At 35.8% G+C, this 24,421-nt stretch overlaps 1 protein-coding gene across 1 annotated transcript in view; it reads left to right on the top strand.

Annotated features, from left to right (window-relative positions):
• EYS (eyes shut homolog) overlaps positions 1-24,421 on the top strand; it is a 1,562,674-nt gene that overhangs the window by 1,096,913 nt on the left and 441,340 nt on the right. Inside the window, 1 exon segment of the mRNA XM_071219700.1 lies at positions 14,148-14,247. Within this exon segment, the coding sequence (XP_071075801.1) occupies positions 14,148-14,247 (100 nt within the window).

Below are 24,421 nucleotides of genomic sequence, written 5' to 3'. Positions count from 1 at the left end.
CTTTACATCAATACACTAGAGCCGGGGAGCTGCTTGGGATGTCACGCTGCTAGGGAAGGAGCCAAGGAGACATCAGTGGAAATAGTGGCGGAGCGCCTACGGTAAATAGGGTTTGAGGTTTTTACAAAACCTTAAACATGCAGAAGTGAGAGTCCTATGAAGAACTCACTGCAGTCATCTTCCAACTTTAACAAATATAAAAACACAACCAGTCTTATTTCATCTATTAAATGTATACTCCATATTCTATCTTTAAGATATTTTGGAAGCATATCTCAAGATACCAGAATATTTTTTTTTGGAAATAGTTCTATACATCTCTTTAAGTCAATGTGTCTTCAAAAATGTATAACCACAGTCCTGACTTGTGTGGCTCGGTTGGGTGTCGTCCCACAAAGCGAAGAGTTGCTGGTTCAATCCTGATAAGGGCACGTACCTGGGTTGTGAGTTTGGTCCCCAGTCAGGGCAGGTACAAGAGGCAACCAATCAGTGATTTTCCCCCTGCCTTTCTCTCTCCCTTCCACTCACTCTGAAAATAAAGAAATAAGTAAAAATTATTTTAAAAGTACATAACCATAATTACATTATCACACTTAAAAATTGGTAAAAATTTCTTAGTATTGTATCCAGCTACTTGGATATTTTCCTGTTTAATAACCTTCTTTAAAATATAATTTGTTTAAGTCAAACACACCAAATAAGTTAAACCAAATAATATCCATGAATTGTGATTGGTTAATATGCCTTCCAAATATCATTTAACCTATAGTCCCTTCTTCTAACCATTTTTATTTTTGTGATAAATTTTGTTGAAGAACTTAGTTTCTTTTTACTATAAAGTTTCCATGGTTTCTTATTTTTTCCTGTATGAAGAATTAGGCACTTCTGCAAAGAATCCAAATTCCTTTTGTTGTGAAATAGTATATATTTAGAGATCACAAATGGAATCTAGAGCCACTCTTTGAACTGAATTGTCATCTTTTTCCCAGTCTTTTCAGTACTCAAAGTTAGGAAAGATTTTTTGTTGCTATGAAAAAAGAGAAAAAATTTACGAGCTAATACTGACACCAGCAATCCAATGAAGAACAGTAGGGTTTATAGTTCACCTCCCACCAAACGTGCCAACACCTCTGTTCTGACGACAGCACCCTAATGCACATTTGGTTTATCTCACACTCAACACGCGTGTCTCTCAGAGTGACTTTGAATCACTACCACGAACATGTAACTGCTGAAACTATTTTAATATTTTGAGTGGTTCTCTTTAAGATTTCACTAAGGGTGTATGCTGAAATTTTGTTTTAAAGTCATTAGAATAGTTATTTTGTGGTGTTTTATATATTTTTTATTGTTGTTCAAGTACAGTTGTCTCCATTTTCACCCCACCACACACCCCCACCCCATGCCTACCCACCTCCCACCCTTGAACCTATCCCCTTTGGCTTTGTCCATGTGTCCTTTATCCATGTTTCTCATTGGCCCTTCCCCTGTGCCACCAATGAGATACACCGATAGGATCATTTATTTTATTTGTTTTAAGAATTACTCTTTAAAATTGTATTTTATAACCGTGTAATATATTTATGTGGTTCAAATTCAACTCTATATCTAAAGATATATTTTTTTAAATCTAATGTTACTGTTGTCATCTCTACCTTATTTCCTTCCTCTTCCTATAAGTAACCATACTTTATGGTTTACACATTTGTCATTAAATATAGACAAATAACACACAAGCTCATATATTCATATTCCTCCATTATTAAATAATAGCACACCATATATACTTTTCTTTACAATTGTTTAACGTAATAATGTATCCTGGTCATCACGCTGCTGCAGACTGTGTTCTCTTGAAAGCCTGCTGACATGGAAACTAACAGGGAAGTGGTTTAGAGAATGCCATTGGCGTTACTACCTACTGAAGGGAAGAAACATGAAGGATTGGGCAGTGGAGAAGCTGGAATTAGATGCAGTCTCAATACAGGCTTCTGCCAAGCTCATGTTGAGTGTGGAGCTGAAATGACTGTGCAGAGTTGTCAAAAGTTAAGATGAGAAGAGCAGACTGTAAGAGTGCCTTGTTGGCCTGTCTTGGATGCAAACTGCCCCAGGAAAGAAGAGAAACCTTAAGTGAGGCTAACCTCTTAAACTAATTCCCAAAGAATGATGAGGTGTAAAGTCTATTTTCCAGCAGTACCCCTAGTACTGGGAGAGGAAGGAAATCCTTCACTCCTAAAAGGAGATCTGGATGGATACCACAGCACACTTCATAGTAGTATATGGAGATAGTCCTACTTCCTTTTCATAGTTTGTAGTGTTTATCAGTTTACTTGAGTAGACTCCTGTAGGTGGACATTTATTTTGTTTCCAATTAAAAGTAATTTTGGTGCATTAATTTCCAGCATAGCAAATTAGCTCCTATCTACTAGCTCCCTCCCCAAGATTTATAATGAAGCAGCTATAGTAGGAAACACTTAATTAATAGACCCACATATTAATTCCATTAGATTATTAAGAGAAATTAAAACATATATGTCCACACAGAAACATATGAATATTCCTAATAGACAAAACTGAAAACAACCCAAACTGATCCATCAACTGATGAATGAATAAATGAATTAGGGTATATTCATACAATGAAATATTATTCAGCAACAACAAAAAAATAAAGTTCTGATGGTACTGTAACATGGAGGAGCATTTACATTATGCTAAATGAAAGAAGACAATCCCAGAAAAGCACATATTATGTGTTTCTATTTTTATGAAATGTTCATAACCAACATATAGAGAGAGAAAGTAGATTAGTGGTTGCCTAGTATTGGAGGAAGAATGGCTAGTGACTGCTAGTTGATAGGTATTTCTTTTGGAGTTGACAAAAATCTATTCTAAAATTGGTTTTCACAATGGTTGAACAACTCTGTGAATATATGAAAACCATGGAATTGTACTTGTTAAATGGATACATTTTATTATGTATGAATAATTGGTTTGGCCAACGAGTTCATTCAGTTTTTAAGTAAAAATAAAAGGCACGTTTTTCATTTTCACCAATAACTTTATTGAACAGTGTGTTTACCACTTTGTCCCTCTACCTTCTGCTGTCTTTCAGGCAACTTCGTAATTTTATCTTCCCATAACTCTTTATCTTTCTTGAGCAAAGAACTGTTCCAGGTGCCTTTTGCAGTCTTCCAGGAAATTAATTTTTTTCCATTAAGAGAATGTTATAAAGACCAAAATAAATGGAAATCCAAAGGTACAATGTCTGTTGCATATGATGGATGAGTCAGAACTTCCCAGTCAAGCTGCAAAGTTTTTGCCTGGCCATCAAAGAAGCATGCTGTCTCTCATTCTCCTGATAGAAGATTATGTATTTTCTGTTGACTGCTTCTGGATGCTTTCTGTGTGGAGTGCTGCTTTCAGTTGGTCTAATTGGGAGAAGTGCTTGTTGGAATTAATCATTTGGTTTTCTGGAAGGAGCTCATAATAGAGGACTCTCTTCCAATCCCACCATACACGTACCACCTTCTTTGGATGAAGACCAGACTTTGTTGTAGTTCAAGGTGGTACATTTTGCTTGCCCTATGACCTCTTCCATTCCACATTGTTATCAAGTATCCACTTTTCACTGCCTGTCACAATTTGTTTTAAAAATGGAACAGTTTCATTACATTTAAGTGGAGAATCACATGTGGAAATGTGGTCAAGGCCTTTTTCTTTTTTGGCTTAACTTATGTGGAACCCAAACATTAAAGTGACTAACATAACCAAGTTGGTGCAGATGATTTTCAATACTTGATTTGGATATTTTGAGTATGTCAGCTATTTCTCACATGGTATAATGTTGATTGTTCTCAATTAATGTCTCAATTTGATCACATCAACTTCAACTTGTCTACCCAACCATGGAGCATCATCGTCCAGCAAGAAATGTCCAGCACGAAACTTTGCAAACCACTTTTGATACATTTGATTAGTCACACACGGCACCTTCTCCATACACTGCACAAATCTTTAGTTACACTTAAATTGTGTTTTTACCTTTCTTGAATTAATAAAGCATACTATGCCAAAAATGTTCATTTCCTCTCATTTTCAACATTAAAATGACTACACAAAAATTCACCAATTTTTATTTTTTAAATTCATAGTTGCACACTGATATAACAGCTGTCACAATACAGTCTAACAAAATTGTTTCAAATGAAGTCAAGGACAACTAAGTGCGAGTAGAGCCATCTTACAGAAAAAAACAAAAGAACTTTTTTGGGCAATCCACTACATCTCAAAAAAGCTGTCATAATTTTTCAAATCCATGGGTAATCCCTCAGCATATGGATAACTGTGTTGACATGATATGCACGCATGCTGGGAGTGGGGTAGGTGTTGCACAGATTATAGTTTGTGGGATGGAGCGTGTCTGGCCTTGCTGAGAGAAAGAATTAACTAGAGAAAAGCTGTTGAAGTTGGGTTCATGTTTCCCTAGTGCCATTGCCCAGGGACATGATTTGCCAATTTCTATAGTGAAGAAATAGCAACCAACAACACCCCTGATGCAAATGTCAATGGAATAAATCCCTATTGGCTTGATAAGAATTTATAAACATAACATCAGATGCTTAAGAGTCTAGTAATGATAGTTTGATACTAAATTTCAGTATTTTGCTCTTAGCCCCAAAATATTTATAGAAGCCCTTGCTCAGCTTCTTCAAATCTCATCTCACATTTGTTAATTCACCAATACTTTAAGAGAAAAAGGAACACAGAGTAAAGGTCAATGTTTTGTTTTTCCCTTCTCTCTGAGACATTGGCTCCTCAAGCCCTTGGTAGTTCTCAACTGTCTGCAAACAGATTTTTATCTAAATGTTACTTGAGTTGTTTCCATAAGAGGTCTGGACTCCAACCAGTTACTCTGTCATTATCACAAATAGAAATCTATCACTCTCTTTCATTTTTTTTTACTGAACTTTATCTGATTTTCTACTGACATTGTATTTCAACAGTGCCTACCTCCAGTGCTAGCCAGTATGTTTACTCTTTGAATTAGAAAATATAAACCCTCTGGTAGGACATATTTTTATTTTTATTTATTTTTATTTTTTATTGTCGTTCAATTACAGTTGTCCCCATTTTCCCCCATTACTCTCCCCTGCCATACCCACCCTGCTCCCACATTCAATCCTCCCCTCATTGTCTTTGTGCATGGGTCTTTTATACATGTTCCTTGACTTGATCCTTTTCCTTACTCCCTCCACTATCCACCTCCCCCCTCCCTTCTGGTTACCATCAGTTTGTTCTTTATTTCCATGTCTCTGGATCTATTTTGCTTGCTTGTTTGTTTTGTTGATTAGGTTTCACTTATAGGTGAGATCATATGGTATTTGTCCCTCACCACCAGGCTTATTTCACTTAGCATAATGCTCTCCAGTTCCATCCATGCTGTTGTGAAGGGTAGGAGCTCCTTCTTTCTTTCTGCTGCATAGTATTCCATTGTGTAAATGTACCACAGTTTTTTTGATCCACTCATTTGCTGATGGGCACTTAGGCTGTTTCCAGCACTTGGCTATTGTAAATAATGCTGTTATGAACATTGGGGTAGGACATACTTTTAAAAGTAGACCTTTCTAGACAGGTAGCTTGGAGAAAGAAAATGTGGACTAAATTTTAGGCTCTACTTCACTCGATCTGCTAGGATTTCTATTCATTGCACAATATGGATAATTATTCTTAGTTACCGTGAGCTCACTCCACAGGATGTGCTTTACAAATTCAGGTGGAGCAAAAGTAGGTTTACAGTTCTTCATATGGGAAATAATACAATAATTCATTGTATTTATAGAATCAGTGTATAAATGTTATTCTCATCTGGGAAATTCGATTTAACTTTCTATTTTCTACATATAGACTATGTCCACAGGAATCCCATAAACATTACAAACTCTACACAATTTAATATCAAAATAAAATTGGTTGGGGTATTACCAAAATACTAAAATATTTCCATTTTTATACAATTGCTTTGGCATTATGTTGCTGAAGTCCCATATTTTAAGGTATTATAGACTCATGTGTCAATTGGCATCATACACAGTACAACGTTGTCTGTTGGGAACCGCCCTGCCTGGTTTCAGAAGCTGTAACCCGCCCCCATGGCTAAGGCCAAGTAAAAAGACCTTGGGACCATAAGCCACGAAGGAAACAAAGCTTATCTCCCTGGCAGGGGCGCCACCTCTGCCCACTTTACTTTACCCTGCTTGGCCCTGAGCCTGACCAGTTAGCCAATGACGGGTAAGATTCCTCAAGGGAGGGACAACCTAAGACAGGCATGGTCATGAAGAGGCCCACAGGGAAGGACTTGGGGGTCTATGGAGAAAGGGGGTGATGGACCTTCGCCCCGCAGCTTTGACATAGCCTGAGTCCTCACTCTGTCTGCAAGAAGTCTCCTAATCTCTTGGCTGCCTTATTTCCCCTGCTCAACTTAAGCCTGAAACAATGCCAGAGGTGGGTGTGGCCCTGTGCTGGAAAGGGCAGGTTTCAAGGGGTGATCAGACCTAAGAAAGAATGCATAAAATCCTGTGAAATCTGCTTTTCCAAGAATACCCTCAATTTAAACGATAAGCATCCAACCATAGAATGAGTTTGTTTCCTCAAAGTTTTATGGCCCTTTAGCTATCTGACCCTGACTCAGAACAAGCCCTTATAGTTCTTTGAATGTTATGTATTGTTTGATCATTGCCGCCTGACAATGATTGCTGAACTTTATGTATGTGCCCTGTATTCCTATGCAAATTAAACCCAATAAAAACCTGTTGAGGAACAGTCTCCTGGCCCTTCTCCTTTGAGATATTGGCCACCTTTCCTACCCAAGCAGATCATGTTTTGGTAGACTTACTCTCATCTGTGGTGGCCAGTGTGGGGGGGGGGTGCCCTGCAGGCAGATCTCCCCCACAGTTGTCATCTGATTTATTCTTATCCTCCATTACAACTAAATGTTTGAATCACTACTTGCTAACATCTAAGTTCATCTGTGTGTGCTCAAAATAGATACTTCCTACCAATTTCCATTTTGTATTGCTGTATTATTGTATAACTTTTCCAGCCTTGAAATGATTTTTGAAAAACTAGTAAATAGGAATGTAAAAATATATTTATTGCATGGAATTTTCTACTTTATTGTCCTTCTTTCTTCTTTATGCCCCACCTGTAATTCATCAAAGTCATTAATTTCTTCTCCACAATATCACTTATATTCTTTCTACTATTTTAGTCACTAACAAGTATGGGACTTAATTACATAAGCTCTATGTTGCTTTATGAACTTGCAGATGCTTCAGTCAGCTTGAAGCTAGTACTGATAAATGTGGTTATATCATCACTGATTATGCTAATAAAGGAACGAATGAAACCTGAATAACTTGGAATCCAGATGAGAGTGGATTCACCAGAGGACAACAATAAAGTGAATTTTGAATATGATAGTGAAGATATTATGAAAAATTAAAACATAAAAATAAAGTTTAAGTATTCACAATATTTGAATTATTGAAGAGAAATTTTATTTATGGGAGAAAATTAGAGGAAGATTGGAGCATAAACATTAAGCCAATAAAAAGTACAAAATCCAGTTAAAACAAAGGTTGCCTGAGAAAGGAAGTGTTGCCATCATTCACTTTATGGCTCATCTTGTGAAAAATTACTTTGTAATAATGTTAAACATTGTAGTCAAACTATGATGTAACTAAATTTATGACTATTATAATGCTGACTATTTATATAGCCAAAAATTATTATGTATGGGATAGATGTAATCTTATATAAAATGAAGTCTACGAACAATATGTGAAATTGAATAATTAATACACAAGTGTGTGAATACTTAGAAGCTTAAAAGCTAACACCAGAATAAATGTACAGAAGATTATGAGAATTATTTGAGCAGAGTTTGGTAGTGAGAACTATATATTCTTTCTGTGTTATAAGCTTTGTAGATTTTTTTGTATGTAAAACATAAAAAACAGGCAGATGGGTGATCTGGCTATGAGTGATTAATTGGAACTAGACTATCCTTACTACCATAAACAATTTGAAAATTTTTAATGTATGAAATCACACAAAGTAACAAGACAATGTCCAATATTTAATAAAAATTATTAGACATGGAAAGAAGCATAATCAGGATAAAAGTGATTCAAAAGAAACAGATCAAGAAATCATAAAGATTATATATTAGCATGCATGTACATTAAAACAGTTATAAGTTTGTCTAACTCTGAAAAAAAACATGAACTTGAAGGCAAAAAATTATTATGAAATTAATCAACAATAAATTAAATATATTATGCCCTGCCTAGTGTGGTTCAGTGGATTGAGTGCCAGCCTGTGAACCAAAGTGTTGATGGTTCAATTCCCAGTCAGGGCACATGCCTGGGTTGGGTTGCAGGCCAGGTCCCCAGTAAGGGGCATGTGAGAGGCAACCACATACTGATGTTTCTATCCTTCTCTTTCTCCCACCCTCCCCCTCTCTCTAAAAATAAATATAAATTAAAAGCCTTTAAAAATAAATATATTAAAGAAACAAGTAGAATTTCTAAAGGTAAACTATAATATCTGAAGAATTGTGTTAGCTTACCAACAGACTGCACACTGCAAAAGAAAAGATCATAGGACCTGAATATGCAGGAATAGAAACTAACTACACTGAAGAGAGGGATTAAAAAGATATGGGCGGGGGTGGGAAATGGACAGAAACTCAGTCACCTGTAGGACAATAACAAGGGGTAATTGGAGTTCTAGAAGATGGAGAGAGAAAGAGGGAAGAAAAATATTTGGAAAAGTACTGACCAAAGTTACCTGAATTTGATGAAAAATGTCAACCCATAAATCCAATATCTCAATGAAACCTAATAAAAGGAGAATGACTCCTGACATTTCATTAGAACATTTCAAACCAGAAGACAATGGAACAAAATATTTAAAATGCTGAAATAAAAATAATTTTAAAAAACTCTAACACAGAAATTTAAATTCAACAAAATATACCCAGTAATTTAAAATAGTTCAATTTAATGATATTTTCAGGCAAATAAAAAAAAAGGCAATATGCCTCCATCAGGCCTACATTATAAGAAATGTTAAAGGAAATTCTAAGGTTGTAAGAAAAGAAACTTTTCCTACCAAATGAAACTTGGAACTGCAAAAGTTAGTGAAGAGTCCCAGAATGGGACTGAGACACAATAATGAGGAACTCTCAGAAAATGAAGCATCATAGCAGCGGCAGAGAGGGAAGGTCTTACAGCAGTTTAACAGGGATGTTTTTTTGTAAGTTAAGTGTACATAAACATATATGTATGTCTTTATACATAACATTTATTCTATCGATTGTTCTCACATCAAACACACACATATCTTTAAATTTTTCCTTTGATATGTTTAGTTTAATTCAAAATTCAAGTATTATTTTAACAATAGAAGCTTTTTTCCAAAGAAAATCTCATGCAGAAAGCCAATATATAACATATAAAATTAAAATTATTCCTTTGTCATGTGGGAGAAGAAACTCCACTCACAGCCTTTCTCCTTCTGCTAAAAAGCTCCCTGAAGTTTTCTGAGACACGTAGGCTCCTCAGGTCACACAGTGTACAAACTATTTAATCAATTAGTATGCTATCTTTAAAGAATCTTTATTTTCCATATTTCTCAAAAATGTATCAAATTGCTACGGTATGTGTAACATAGGACCTTCAAAAGCAAATGAAATAATTGATAAAGCAATGTATAATAGAGGAAAGCTATTGTTTGTGTAATGCCAGATTGAGTATTTCTTACTTGATTCCTAACCCACTTTATTGGATTTCAAAGTTCCCTAAACTAAAAGGTCTCTTGAACTCAGCCATATTGGTTACATTAGAAATACTAGTGAACCACTAAACACATAATGAACAATACGATGTAAATAGAAAGAACTCATAAACTACTGGTTCAAAAGACTGAGAAACTAGCCCTGGAAATTAACTCCTAGTAGGTTAACCAATAATCCATACAGTCTGCAAGTAATTGTGTCTCTACTCTGTCAGGAAGATTAAAAATGAACATTTCCCTCACTTTCATAATCTTTTTAAATAATATCAAATGTTTAGGCACATAATTTTCAAAAACTTCATATTGTGTGTGTGTATTTAAAGTTATCTTTCATAAACTTTAAACATTGCATATGCAGTTTAAGCTATTGCCATGAAGGCCGTCTAACGTTTGCGTAACGACTGCTGACTGTTAATACACTACACAGTGTGGATAGTTCACCAACTTCAACTCTCTTTGAAGGAGCAGGAGCACAGGCATCCATCGAAACCCAGAGATAGAATTAAAAATTCTTCTCTTAATATAGTGATGGAGAAATGAAATATGCAGTAGTGAAGATATACTTAGAACTTTGAGACAACCCAAGTTTGAAATTAAAAAAATAATAATAAGAGCTCTGTTATTATTACTGCTCTGTACAATGAATCTTATACTTGTGACTATGTGGTGGCATTTTACATTGTTTAAAAATAACTGGGGGTCATTATTTCATTATTTGTCTTGAATAAAAATAACTGGATTTGAGATATTATAGGAACATATGTAAGTACAATATTTTTCTTTTTGAAAGGAAGATAACATGCAACCTTACCATTCCTGTAATCTAATAGAGGTGACCTTGTATAATTTCTTGTCTTTAATGAAGTTATTTTATATTGTTATATTATAACTTGTCATATCAATTATGCATATTATGTTTCTCTTTTCCTTTTAAGAATCCTGTCCAAGAAACCTAACTAGATTACTGTAAATTAATCCAATTCAAGGGAAAACTTTTCTCAGCACCACAAATTTTCTAAAAACCATGCAATTAGGGTTAAGTATTCAAATTTAGTGTTTCTGGGTACACGTTTAACTTTTTGCAAACTAAAATTTCCATATGTAAAGTGAAAAAAACATACATGAGATCAAATAACCCATCCTGAATGAGACTGCCTGGATTTAATGTGTGAGAGAACTAGAGAGCTGTGAGTCTATGAAACCATGAAAAAGAATTTTGAATTTATTCAATTTTAAAGGCTGTGGAAATTTTTTCTTTCCATTATCAAAATCCAAGGTGAATAAATTAATATCTATATTTTAATCCATAATATATGCATAAGATTGAATCATATTATTCTAAGAAGTATCTCAATAGAGTAATAATCATAGAATCATTTTTAGAGCATTTTTCATAGCTCTCTGGTAAAGTATTTATTTAAAAAGCTATAACTTTCTCTGTACTCTTCATTTTAATAAATAATAAGGATCTTCATAAGCACAGAAAAATGTATATTTAAATACACACATACATTACATCATTGCTGAGCTATGTTACAAAGTCCTAACATTTACAAATCATTGCTATCAAAAGCATTTTTCTGAAACCATTTTATTTTTTGTTTAATTTTTTAAATACACTTTATTGATTATGCTATTACAGTTGTCCCATTTTTTTGTCCCCTTTATTTAAATTATACTAATTAAAATGTTTGTGATGTTTCAGAAGAGGTAGATTTAACTTTAAATTTAAAAATTAGGTTTATGTTTAACTGATAAAAGCTAAATGTGAATATCTAAAAGATTAATGAAACTCATGAAAACTCAGCTAACATCAATGTGTGGTTGCCTCTCTTCTCCCATGTACTAGAGACTTGGCCTGCAACCCAGGCATGTGCCCTAGACTGGGAATCGAACCAGGAACTCTTTGGTTGTTAGGCCAACACTCAATCCACTGATCCACACCAGCCAGGGAAATAAGGGACACAACCAAAAGAGGGTAGGATCAAGTGTGGGAGGTGCGTACGGCTGGGATGGGGGGAGTGGTAGGGGGAAAGTGGAGACAACTGTACTTGAACAACAATTTTAAAAATGTGAAAAAAAACTTTAAGCTACCAATTACAAATTGATACTTTCCCTTCCGCACCATGTAGGAGCCAAATGTTCTTTTTTTTTTTTTTTCTTGGAATCGACTGACTTCTTCATAAATTTACTGTGTGAAATATTGTTTTATTCTCTAGTTCAGTCATTTTTGACATTTGACAGAGTGTTACTTGTTGAGAGGGTTTGAAGTACATTTGAGCATACATAGGAAAAATGCAGAAAATATTTAAAGGTTTTTAAACTAAGACTAAGTTAAAAGATGAAATAAAATATATTCACCCTAAAATTTCTAAACAAGGCTAAGGTCTTATTCTACCATTTGTTTATTTGTGATGTTGCACTCAATAAGAAACCAAGCCTTAAGAATGCAAATAGTAAATATTTTTAATTCAGAAATCAAAGTAGACAACTTATTTTTCAGTAAGTTCAGTGATTGTCCTGGTCATAAGTTGGTCCATCTTAGCTTGAAATTGTTAATAATATTGAAAGCATAACAGAAACAATAATGCTCATTTCTAACTATTCAATTCTGAGATGTGACCCCTTTTAGTTTTCCTTTTTCACATAAATGCAAATGTATATAGACACATATTACTGGTGTATTATATTCACGATGAATGGAACAAAAAGTCATATTTATGTTTATCTTTAAGAGGTTATATATGTTCCTCAAAGCAAATGCTTTCCAATGTCCTTATTTTCTCTTTTTGCTCTTGGCCCTCTGGCAATTCTTCTGGATACCATATACTGCCTAGGTTATTCTTAGAAAGGATAGGCCGCACACGTGAACGTGAAAGACAGGTAGAACACATCAGGGCCACAGGATGTCACAAGTATTTGCAGCTTACTCAGTTTTCTCTGCGTCCAGGAAAAGCAATGTTTCCTGATGTTTCTATAGCTGTGAATGACACAAGGTACTAATGTCTGAAAGGAAAAGTGCCAGGGACAAAGACAAAAGATGGAAAAGTGTAGAAGAGCTTTGCTCTTCTATCATTTTCTTTCTTTCTTTTTTTTATAAAGAAATGTTCTTTTTTAAGATTTTATTTATTTATTTCTAGAGAGACAGGAAGGGAGGGAGAAAGAAAGGGAGGGAAACATCAGTGTGTGGTTACCTCTAGCACGGCCCTTACTGGGTACCTGGCCCACAACCCAGGCATGTGCCCTGACTGGGAATAGAAATGGCGACCCTTTGCTTCACAGTCTGGCATTCAATCCACTAAGCAACACCAGCCAGGGTTCTTTTTTTTTTTCCTTTCTTTTTTTTTATTGTTGTTCAAGTACAGTTGTCTCCATTTTCCCCCCACCACTCTTCCCAGCACCACCCACCCTCATCTCCTACCATCAGTCCTAACCTCCTTTGGCTTTGTACATGAGTCCTTTATACATGTTCCTGGAAGACCCTCCGTTTTCTCCCCTGTTACCCGCCTCCCCACTCCCCTCTGGTTACTGTCAGTTTGTTCTTTATTTCAATGTATTTGGTTGTATTTTGCTTGCTTGTTTTGCTGAATAGGTTCCACTTATGGATGAGATAATATGGTATTTGTCTTTTACCACCTGGCTTATTTCACTTATCATAATGCTGTTAATCAACAAAAACCAAGTGCTGGAGAAGTTGTGGAGAAAAGGGAACCCTAGTACATTTTTAGTAGGAATGCAAACTGGCACATCCACTGTGTAAAAGAATATGGAATTTCCTCAAAAAAAACTAAAAATGGAAATGCCTTTTGACCCAGCAATTCCATTGCTGAGATTATACCCTAAGAACCCTGAAACACCAATTCAAAAGAACCTATGAACCCCAATGTTCATAGCAGCACAATTTACAATAGCCAAGTGCTAGAAGTAACCTAAGTGCCCAACAGTAAATAAGTGGATCAAAAAACTATGGTACATTTATATAGTGGAATCCTCCATCATTTCTCAATGATAATTCACTGTAATGATGAAAAAATTTTCTTTAATCATACACAAATGACAGTGTATTTCATTTAGTAAGGTTATGGACTCCCCATAATTTTTGAACGAGGTGGTATTATTTTTCTACTAATTTTTGAAATGAGTTATAAAATGAGTTGTATTACTTTCTACCAATGTTGAATAAATTAAATCAGCCCTACAATCTGATGCTATGCTCTGACCAGTTTGCAACATGAAGAAAATCTTATAAATTCTCTCTCTCCCTCTTTCTTAGATTTCTGGACCAGTTGAGAATTTTACTGGCTGCATAGAAGTTGTAGAAGTCAATAACTGGCGATCTTTCATCCCATCCAAGGCAGCAAAAAAAATTCACGTGGATAATTGCAGGTAAAACACCACTAAAGATTTTTCAAATAATTGTTCAAATAACTACACCAAAAGGTAAAATTCCCACTAGAAATCATCTAATCAGGACTAGACTGTATTCCTTTCATTTTGGTTTTTCTTCACATTTCCACATTCTAATTTGCTTTCTTGCAGATAATAGAATTTGTAACCTATATCCCAGTTAAGTTGGAATATTTACTTACAATGGGTTTCTTCTTTGTGTTATATAACAAACACCATATCTAACAACAAAAGATCAGTAATTCAGGATTAGAAAACATCGTCTATCACACTGTATAAATAAAGGCACACTGACAGTCATGCATGCAGTTTAGTTACATTGTTCAGGGTGCTACAATGTTTCTTTTTTTGTCTTTTATTAATGTTCTTTTTATTGTTGTTCAAGTACGGTTGTCACCATTTCCCCCCCATCACTGTCCCCCACCCCAGCCATCCTCTCCTCCCACCCTCTACCCTACCCACCTTTGGCTTTGTCCATGTATGCTTTATATATGTTCCTGGACAACGCTTCCCTCTTTTCCCCTGATTATCTCCTCCCACTTCCCCCTCTGGTTACTGTCAGATTGTTCTTTTTTTCAATGACTCTGGTCATATTTTGTTTGCTTGTTTGTTTTGTTGATTAGGTTCTACTTATAGGTGAGATCATATGGTATTTGTCTTTCACTGCCTGGCTTATTTCACTTAGCATAAATCTCTCCAGTTCCATCCATGCTGTAGCAAAGGATAGGAGCTCCTTCTTTCTTTCTGCTACGTAGTATTCCATTGTGTAAATGTGCCATAGTTTGTTTTTTTTTTTTTTGATCAACTCATTTACTGATGAGAACTTGGGTTGCTTCCAGCACTTGGCTATTGTAAATTGTGCTGCTATGAACATTGGGGTGCATAGGTTCTTTTGAATTGGTATTTCAGGATTCTTAGGGTATAATCCCAACAGTGGAATTGCTGGATAAAAAAGCAGTTCCATTTTTAGTTTTCTGAGGAAATTCCAAACTGCTTTCCACAGTGGCTGCAGCAGTCTGCATTCCCACCAACAGTGTACTAGTAGGGTTCCCTTTTCTCCACAACCTCGCCAGCACTTGTTGTTTATTGATTTGTTTATGATGGCCATTCTGACAGGTAAGAAGTGGTATCTCATTGTGGTTTTAATTTGCATCTCTCTGATGGCTAGTGATGCTGAGCATCCTTTCATGTCTCTGGGCCTCTGTATGTCCTCCTTGGAGAAGTGTCTGTTTGGGTCCTTTGCCCATTTTTTAATTGGGTTGTTTGTCTTCTTGGAGTGGACTCGTGTGAGTTCTTTACATATTTTGGAGATCGAACCCTTGTGTGAGCTATCATTTACAAATATATTTTCCCATACGGTTGGTCCCCGTAATGTTTGTTTCTTTCACTATATCTCTCTCAAAAAGTTGTCCTTGTGCTTGAATTGCCATCTTAGTGACACATTCCTTTCAGATAATCTTCTCTGGCTGTAGAAATCTCTACATATGTTGAGGGGAAGAGACAATGTGGTTAATATAGTATTAAGCATTAATGCATGGTATAAATTGGTTAAAAAAACTGACAGTTAAAAAAATGGATCATTTTTGGAACCTTGTAATGCATTGGAATATGTTCACACAAGTTAGGTAGGATGGTGTGGTGAAGCAGGACAGCATAAAAGCCTGTTTGTCACAGCAAAAACACATCAATTATTCTACCAAAATTTTTAGAAGTACTGAAATCCTACTGTGTGCTCTGGTCCAACATGAATAAGCAGTCATAATGTGACCGTTATTAAGGACTTCATAGTGTAGTGGATGAAATGCTTAAATGGATATATGATTATGAAGAGTGCTAAGGGAGAAAACGTAGAATATGAGAACTTCACATATTTGAATAAAATCCAATCTGCTCCTTCATAGTGAGGGGGATAATTGTTTATATTTAAGAATTAAAGAAATACTTTAGAAGGTAAAATAATTCATTCTCCTTTGGACTAATACATTTAAAATACATTTGTGACTCCTATGATACAGTGGCAGATGGGGTGCTTTGTTTGTTTGCCTAAAGTTTTGCTTCTAATCAAATGAAAACTCAGTATCTCACCTTGTATAGACTAGATGGGTCCCAGCAATTTTCTTCTAACTCAAACACCTGTTAAGTCCTTATATTTCTTCCTAATTTTTAAAAAGTTTATCTCCATTTTGATTGATTTGGAATTTGAAGTATTTTATAACAATTATCCCTTAGGTTCTTTGTTCCTTAACTTCTCTTTTAAATACTTTTATCTGGCAACTGTTATTAATTATAAGTAGTCACTGCATAGTAAATTTATTAAAACAAATGCAATCCTTTTGTACTTTATATATTCATCTGCTAATTTTAATGATATGATAAACATATTTTCCTATTATTTTTATAAAAGTGAGACATTTAACTTTTGTTTGTAGGGTTAAGTATAAAACAGAAGCAAAAAGTCATTGTGTGATCTCAGCTATCTGCAAGCCACTTCTAAACATTGTCTTTTCTTGATTGCTCTTCTATATAGTCCTATTTTATTTGCTTAAAATGCCATTCATTTGACCCGTATTTTCTAATGTTGGTTCTTTAAGCACTGACTAGGAGTTAAAGCTCCTAATGGTCTTATATCCAACAGAACTACAGACACAAGAGGCATTTGCTTGTAATACAAGTTAGGAAAAATGGAGACCAATAAATTTCTCCGAATATTTGTACTGTTCCTCTCACCAACCCCTACCACCACTTCATTTCACTTAGGGTGGTAGGAGAGGTGGTATAATACCTCTCCTAAAAAATGTATTATACAAGATTGATTTAGAATATAGTTTTCAAAGCCTAATTCTGCAAATTACTCTTTGTGAGCAAGGTTTAAAAGTTCTGCATTTCTCAGTCTTCTGATCTATGAAATCCCAGTAATAACCCTTGCCTCATATGGTTGTGAAAAAGATAAACTTGGGCTTTCTCCTTGTCAAGAGTTTGATGACCCTGGTCTTTCTTGAAATTTTTACTTTCATTTCCAGAGAGTTGCTTCTTCCTGTCCCTTTTGCAGAAACCTCTTCTGCCTCCGCCCATGCCCCTCCTTCAGAAGGCCGGCCAGCCCTGAAGGTTACTGTCCGCCTCTCAGCAAGGCATTCCTGGACCAACCAAAGTAAAATTACTCCCCTGCCTGTATCTCCTAGTCACTCTTTATTTCCGTAAGTTGTTTTGTATTTTTTAAGAGATATGTCACTGCTTGAATGTATTTATTTCTTTGTTCATAACTGCCTTCTATGACCCCCTTCACCATGTGATGTGTGCTCCTTGTGGGTATGGACACTGTAGGCCTTTCCCCAAAGGCCTGGAAAGGTAGGTGTTCAAAGACTTGCTGTGTAAAGTATCGTGTGATTCTACTGTGTGATTATTTCTTCACACAGATGTTTATTATGAGATTCCTTTTTAAATTTACTACACACAGTGATTCTCAAGGATTTTTGTCTTTGTAGCCTCAAAAATTATAGTTGACTTCTACGAGCGTTTTAGAAAATGCAGAACACAGTGTTTCGAGTTGTATTTATCCTTAGAAAATTGAAAAGCCTTAAGTATATTTATTATTTAATTCTTATAAAATAAAAAGATAAATACGTTACATGTTAACATAACAAAATAGAGTATTTTATGGAAAGTAACTGTACTTAACAAACATAAAAACGGTTAGAAGAGTGCAATGTTTCACATAGTTTGCAAATATTCTTACTGTCTGGCTAAGTAAAGACACCTTACTTCTCACACGCGCACCTGCATTCAATCTGCCCGACTGAATATGTGCAAACTGATTGCTCCACTGAAGTAGTGGAAGAAATCTGGCTTCACACACGTCTATTTGGACCTGATAGGGTTTGGTGGTTTTTTTAGTAGCCATTTCAGATAATTGGGAATATTTTTCTTTGATATTATACCAAAACTTGGTGGGAATAGATTGTTAAATGTGAGTTGTAATGTGGAATGTGAGAACTTGATCAATGAAGCTTTTACACTCTTAAAACCCATTTTCCTTTTTTATATTTTGAATGGCTCTTTTACCCATGCACAATTTTGTACTATAACTTGCAAAATATTGGGCTTATTTTTGAGTTACAAAACATCAAAAAATCTTCTCTCTCTTTCCTTTCTTCTCTCTCTAAAAATCTTATCTGTGAATACCCCCTCAATCTCATCAGAAAAGTTTTTAACTATTGTAAAGCTTTCAAATTTACAATAGTGCATAAGATTTTCCCAAAATTCTAATAGTTGCTCAAAAGCTAAAATTTTAACATTGGCAACAAATACCATTAGTTATTTTCTTTGAAGTGACAGGCTCATTTTGCTTTTGAGAAAATATTTACCTAATACCTCAGGTTGCTTAGTTTGAATGTTAGTTGTTATTTCCAGTAAAATTATGTTCCACGTAAAGAAGCAGCTCGCTGGTCTCACACATCAAGTAACCACACAAGCACTTCTCCTGGAGGCAACCGTCACACTTCAGCATGCAGCAGAAGTTCTTCATGCATATTCCCCTTTTCGTCACACACATTATTTAAAATGACATATATTTACGTTACAGTTTTAAAAAATAATAATTTTGCCACTGCCTCAAGTACGTTCTTAAGTGAAATCAGCACTTTTGAACTATACATGGAGAATACTATACCTGTTAGTATAACTGGGTATCAACCATATGTATCCGTACTGAGGCATTAGCAGCTTTATCCACCATTACCCTTCTACCATCAGTGTGAATGTAAACACAGTGAAAAAGTCAAATAACATTTTGGTGTTATTATTAAAAATACATATTTTAACCTCACAGACCATCTGAAAGACTGTTGGGGATCTTTCGGATAAGACTATAAGAACTACTGCTTTTCATCAATTGGGCTCGCGGTTCTCCGTTTACCTGGTTAGTAGAACAAAGCTCATCTACACAGACAGTTACTGCCCCAGTGGAGGACTATGTGTCATCAGGACTTTATTTCAGGGACTGTAGGCTTACAGTTTTATTAATTATAGCAATGAGATGCTGTCATTGAGATGCCAGACTGAAATTAATACTCACCCCAGTCTTACATAAAGTAAGATGAATATCCCCACACTTTGTAGATTTCTTGCTTTATGTTCATGAATACATTTTCTTTTTAATTGAAATATTTTATTGTTTATGCTTTACAGTTGTTCCAATTTTCCCCCTTTGCCCCCTTCCACCCAGCCCACCCCTGCTCCCACAGTCAATCCCCACACTGTTGTCCATGTCCATGGGTCATTCATACCCGTTCTTTGACTAATCCCTTCACCATCTTTCAATCAGTCCTGCCTGCCTCCTCCCTCTTTTACAGCTGTCAGTCTGTTCCATGATTCTATGCATCTGGTTCTGTTTGGCTCGTTAGTTTATTTTGTTCATTAGATTCCACTCATAAGTGAGATCGTACAGTATTTGTCTTTCACCAACTGGATTACTTCACTTAGTGTAATAGTCTCCAGCTCCATCCCTGTTGTCACTTTTCCTTTTTTTTTTTTTTACTGCTGCATTGTATTGATTCCATTGTATAAATGTGCCACAGCTTTTTTACCCATTCACCTACTGATGAGCACTTAGGCTGTTTCCAAATCTTGACTACTGTAAATAGTGCTGCTATGAACATAGGGGCGCATATACTGTTTTGCATTGATGTTTTGGGATTTAATTGACCAAAGGACTTTTATGAGTTAATTCCCCATGACATTTATTATATGTCTTTTGTTCACTTCAAAGCTTCCAGGAAATAATCTATCTTTTCTATAATATTTTTAAAATCATGCTGTTTCTACCTTTAAAATTTATTTTATTCTTATTAATAAAATTTATCTTTAAAACATAGAACATAATGATTTGATATACATATACATAGTGAAATAATTACTATAGTTCAAGCTAACATATATATTTCCTCACATAACTACCATATTTTTTTATGGTGACAACACCTGGAATTTATTCTCTTGGCAAATTTCCAGGATTTCAGCATGGAATTATTAAATGAACTGTAGCCATCATGATGTACTTTAGACCTCTGGCCTGTTCAGCCCACATGACTGCAACTCTGTTTCTTTTAACCGACGTCTCTCCCCCCATTCCTGACACCTACCCCACCTGGTTATCACTATCTACTCCCTGCTTCTGTGTATTAGACTGTTTCAGATTCTACTGTCAGTGAAATTATACATTTTTGTGTCAGCATCCATCTTATTTCACTTAGCATGATGTCCCGCAGGTTATCCCTGTTGGGAGGTCCTTATCCAATGAGGACCTTCTTATTTAAGAGTGAATAATACTTCCTTATAGATAGAGATTTCACAATTTATTTATCCATCAGTGGACATTAGGTTGTTTCCATATTTTGACTGCTGTGACTAATGCTTCATGAGCATGGGGGTATAGATACTTCTTTGAGGTTCTGATTTTATTTCTGTTGGACCCATGACTAGCAGAGGCCTTGCTGGATCATATGGTAGTCTATTGTTAAGTTTTTAATAATAATTATTTGTGTGACATGTGACATCACACATCACACAGCACACAAATAACTACTATGCTGAAGTGTGACGGTTGCCTCCAGGAGAAGTGCTTGTGTGGTTACTTGATGTGTGAGACCAGCGAGCTGCTTCTTTACGTGGAACATAATTTTACTGGAAATAACAACTAACATTCAAACTAAGCAACCTGAGGTATTAGGTAAATATTTTCTCAAAAGCAAAATGAGCCTGTCACTCCAAAGAAAATAACTAATGGTATTTGTTGCCAATGTTAAAATTTTAGCTTTTGAGCAATTATTAGAGTTTTGGCAAAGTCTTATGCACTGTTTATTAGGCAGGGCCTCCATATTCTTTTCCATGATGGCTATACCAATTTACAAGGCACTCAACTTCATAGCCTCACCAGTACTTGTCTTTTTTTTTTTTTTCTGTAATGACCATCCTGACAGGGGTGAGGTAATATCTCACTGTGGATTGGATTTGCATTTCTGTGATGATTAGTGATGTTGAGTGAGTTTTCATATACTTGCTAGCCATTTATATGTCTTCTTTGAAAAATTGTCTATTTATGTCCTTTTCCTTTTTTTTTTCATTTCTTGAAACTCCACATTAGCTGGTATTGACAAAATATAAAATTATAATTGTCTTTTAAAAATGTGATTTGACTGTATTTCTGAAAACATGATAGATATAAAAGTCACCTATGTTACACAACTTGGTATCAAGCAAAAATGAAGATCAACTCGTTATTAAAATTTCTTCTTTTTAAATTCTATCTTTATTTAAAATAAGGCCAATCCTATCTTCCAAATGAAAATGTCCCCATGGTCTTACAGATTATGCCAAAGAATGACTTCCATTCACAGAAACAACAGCCTATTTTAATTATTTTATTAGGCTGGATGAGGGAGAGAGGTCAAGTCTTGAGCACACAATTTTCAGACTGTGCAGAAATGAACATTATTCTAAGTTTCTTCACCCTTTTCTTTAACTCATGACATTGTTGTCATCAACTCCAGAGTTGAAATATAAGATTAAAACTCTGATTATAAATATACATCATCTTTTCTTTTATTTCAAACTTGGAATTTTATTTTATTTTTTATTGTTATTCTATTACAGTTGTTCCAATTTTTTCCCTTTGCCCTCCTCCATCCAGTCCAACCCCTGCTCCCATGGTTAATCCCCACACTGCTGTCCATGTCCATGGGCCATTTATACATGTTCTTTGACTAATCCCTTCCCCTTCTTTCCATCATTATACCCCAACCCTCCCCTCTGGTCACTGTCAGTCTGTTCCATGTTGCCATGCCTCTGGTTCTATTTTGCTCATGGTTTATTTTTGTTCATTATGCTCCTCTTATCAGTATCATATGGTATTTGTCTTTCACAAATATTGTATTCTTCATTTTCCTCCTGGCTTTTATTTATGGTTTCTATGGTTTACATGCTGATATAGTTCCCAGTAAGTTCCTTGTTGCTTCCATAAAGTCCCTTGCAGTTATCACTGAGCTCCTTGAGCATCCTCGCAACCATTATTTTGAACTCTATTTCTGATAGATTACTTGCCTCAGTTTCATTCAGCACTCTTTATGGGGATTCCTAATTTCCTTTCACTTGGGGGTTGTTTCTTTGTCTCCCCATTTTAGGGGACTGTTCTTGTCTGTGTCTCTGTATTAGATTGATCTGCTTTGACTCCCTGTCTTTGTGGAGTGGCCTTCTGTGGTGGGAGTCCTGCGGGACACAGTGGTGCAATCTCCTTGATCTCCTGAGCTGGATGCTCTTGGGGTGTCCTTTGTTCTATTTATGTTGGCTCTCTTGTAATTGACTTTGGGTTGTTGTTGGGTCATTCTCTGGTGAGTTCCCTCCAGCTGTCTGACTGAGAATCACACCACACATCGCGTCTTGTATGCTGTTGTACAGGTGTTGCCAGAACAAAATGAAATGACACGGTGAACAAAACCCACACCTGTAAAAAGAACCCCCACCCACAACCACACTATCAACAACAAATGAGCAAATATTAATAAAGGTGGTTAGAGATTAAGACTATTGTAAGAAAGGAAAAATGAATACAAGATGAAAGAAAAATGATTTTGAGAGGGTAGAGGGAAGAGAAATAATAAGAGCAGGGAATAGAAACAAGGCAAAGAAAGAAAAGAAAATTGACATTGTAAATAAAAAAAGAGGTAAGAGAGCAAAGTGGAGTAAGAAAAGGAAAGAGTATAGAATGAATTTTTTAAAAATTTTTGATTTTAAAAATATGGGAGCTAAATTAAAGGAAAACATCCACCATAGCAATATCAATGACAAATGAGCAAAGATTAATACAGATGGAAAGGGAACAAGAATGAACAAAAGAAAGAAAGAAAGCTTATGAGATGTCTACAGGAAAGAACAGTGATTTTGAGAGGATAGAGGGGGAAGAAATAATAAATGTAAGGAATGAAAACCAGGCTAAGAGAGGGGAAAAGTAAAATTTAAAATGGAAAAAAGAAAGGCAGGAGGAAGGCAAAATGAAGTAGAAAAGGTAAACAGTAAAATCTGAGTTTTGAAATACAATAATAATGAACATCTAGGAATAAAATTGAAGAAATGCAACAACCACCACCATATCAACAACCAACGAGCAAAGATTAACGAAGGTGGGGAGGGAATAAGGATATTCTAAGAATGAGAAAAAGAATGTGAGATGACTAATAACAGGAAAAATGGTTTTGAGAGGTTGTACAGAGGAGGAAGAGTATGAAATAGAAACAAGTCATAGAAAGAGAAAAATTTTAATGTAAAACAATAAGAAGAGGAAGGAAGAAGGCAAAATGGACTGAGAGAAGGGAAGAGTAAAATATGAGATTTGAAATAACTAAAATTAAAAAGCAGTGAAATAATAGGAACAAACTTAAAGAAAAAGAAAAAATGTTAAAAAGCTATGTGGGAGAAAAAATAATGCAAATAATGAAGACCATGGTGGAATTTGTCAAAACAGATTCTAATGTTTGCCACTGTGTTCTCTTTCTGGATCCACCCCCAATGATGTCAGATGGTGTCCTAGTCTAGTCCTACGCAGCCTGTTCGAGACTACAAGCAATCCATAGTCTGTGACTGTCTCCTTCAGGCTTGACTGGTCTGCACTGTTCTGCCCTGCCGGCTTTCCATCAGCATACGGCCCAGGAGTAGTTCATCTAATGTCTAGCACTGCCAGTACTACTTCCACCTGCCTCCAGAGAAGGCCTCTGGTGAGACCGGGAGGGTAGAATCCCTGGGTCACCCCTGGGGAGCTGCTATTCAGTCTTCAGGGAAGATGGTAGGAGTGTTTCTCTGCCCCCTTGCCACATCTTGGTCTGTCCCAGATTATTTCCAATAATGTATGGTTTTTGGTGAGTTAGCTGGCCATTTCCTGTGAGGGGTCAATCTGTGTGAAAGGGACAGCTCTTTCCTGTTTGGTGAGAGCTGTCTAAGAGCTGAGGCAGGGTAGGGCCCTGAACACCCCTTGTTGCACCTCTCTCTCATCTTTCTGTTCCATTAGTTTCAGTGGATCAAGGCCCAAGGATCCAGTGTAGCTCGTAGTGTCTGAAAAAGGTTCAGAAAGGGCCCTGTCAGAGCTTCTCTTTCTTTCCCCTGTGGATGA

The sequence above is a fragment of the Desmodus rotundus genome, chromosome 11 (assembly GCF_022682495.2).
Source record: "Desmodus rotundus isolate HL8 chromosome 11, HLdesRot8A.1, whole genome shotgun sequence".
NCBI lineage: Eukaryota > Metazoa > Chordata > Mammalia > Chiroptera > Phyllostomidae > Desmodus > Desmodus rotundus.
The sequence above is the reverse complement of the archived record's forward strand: the minus strand, read 5'-3'. Positions and strand labels throughout refer to the sequence as shown.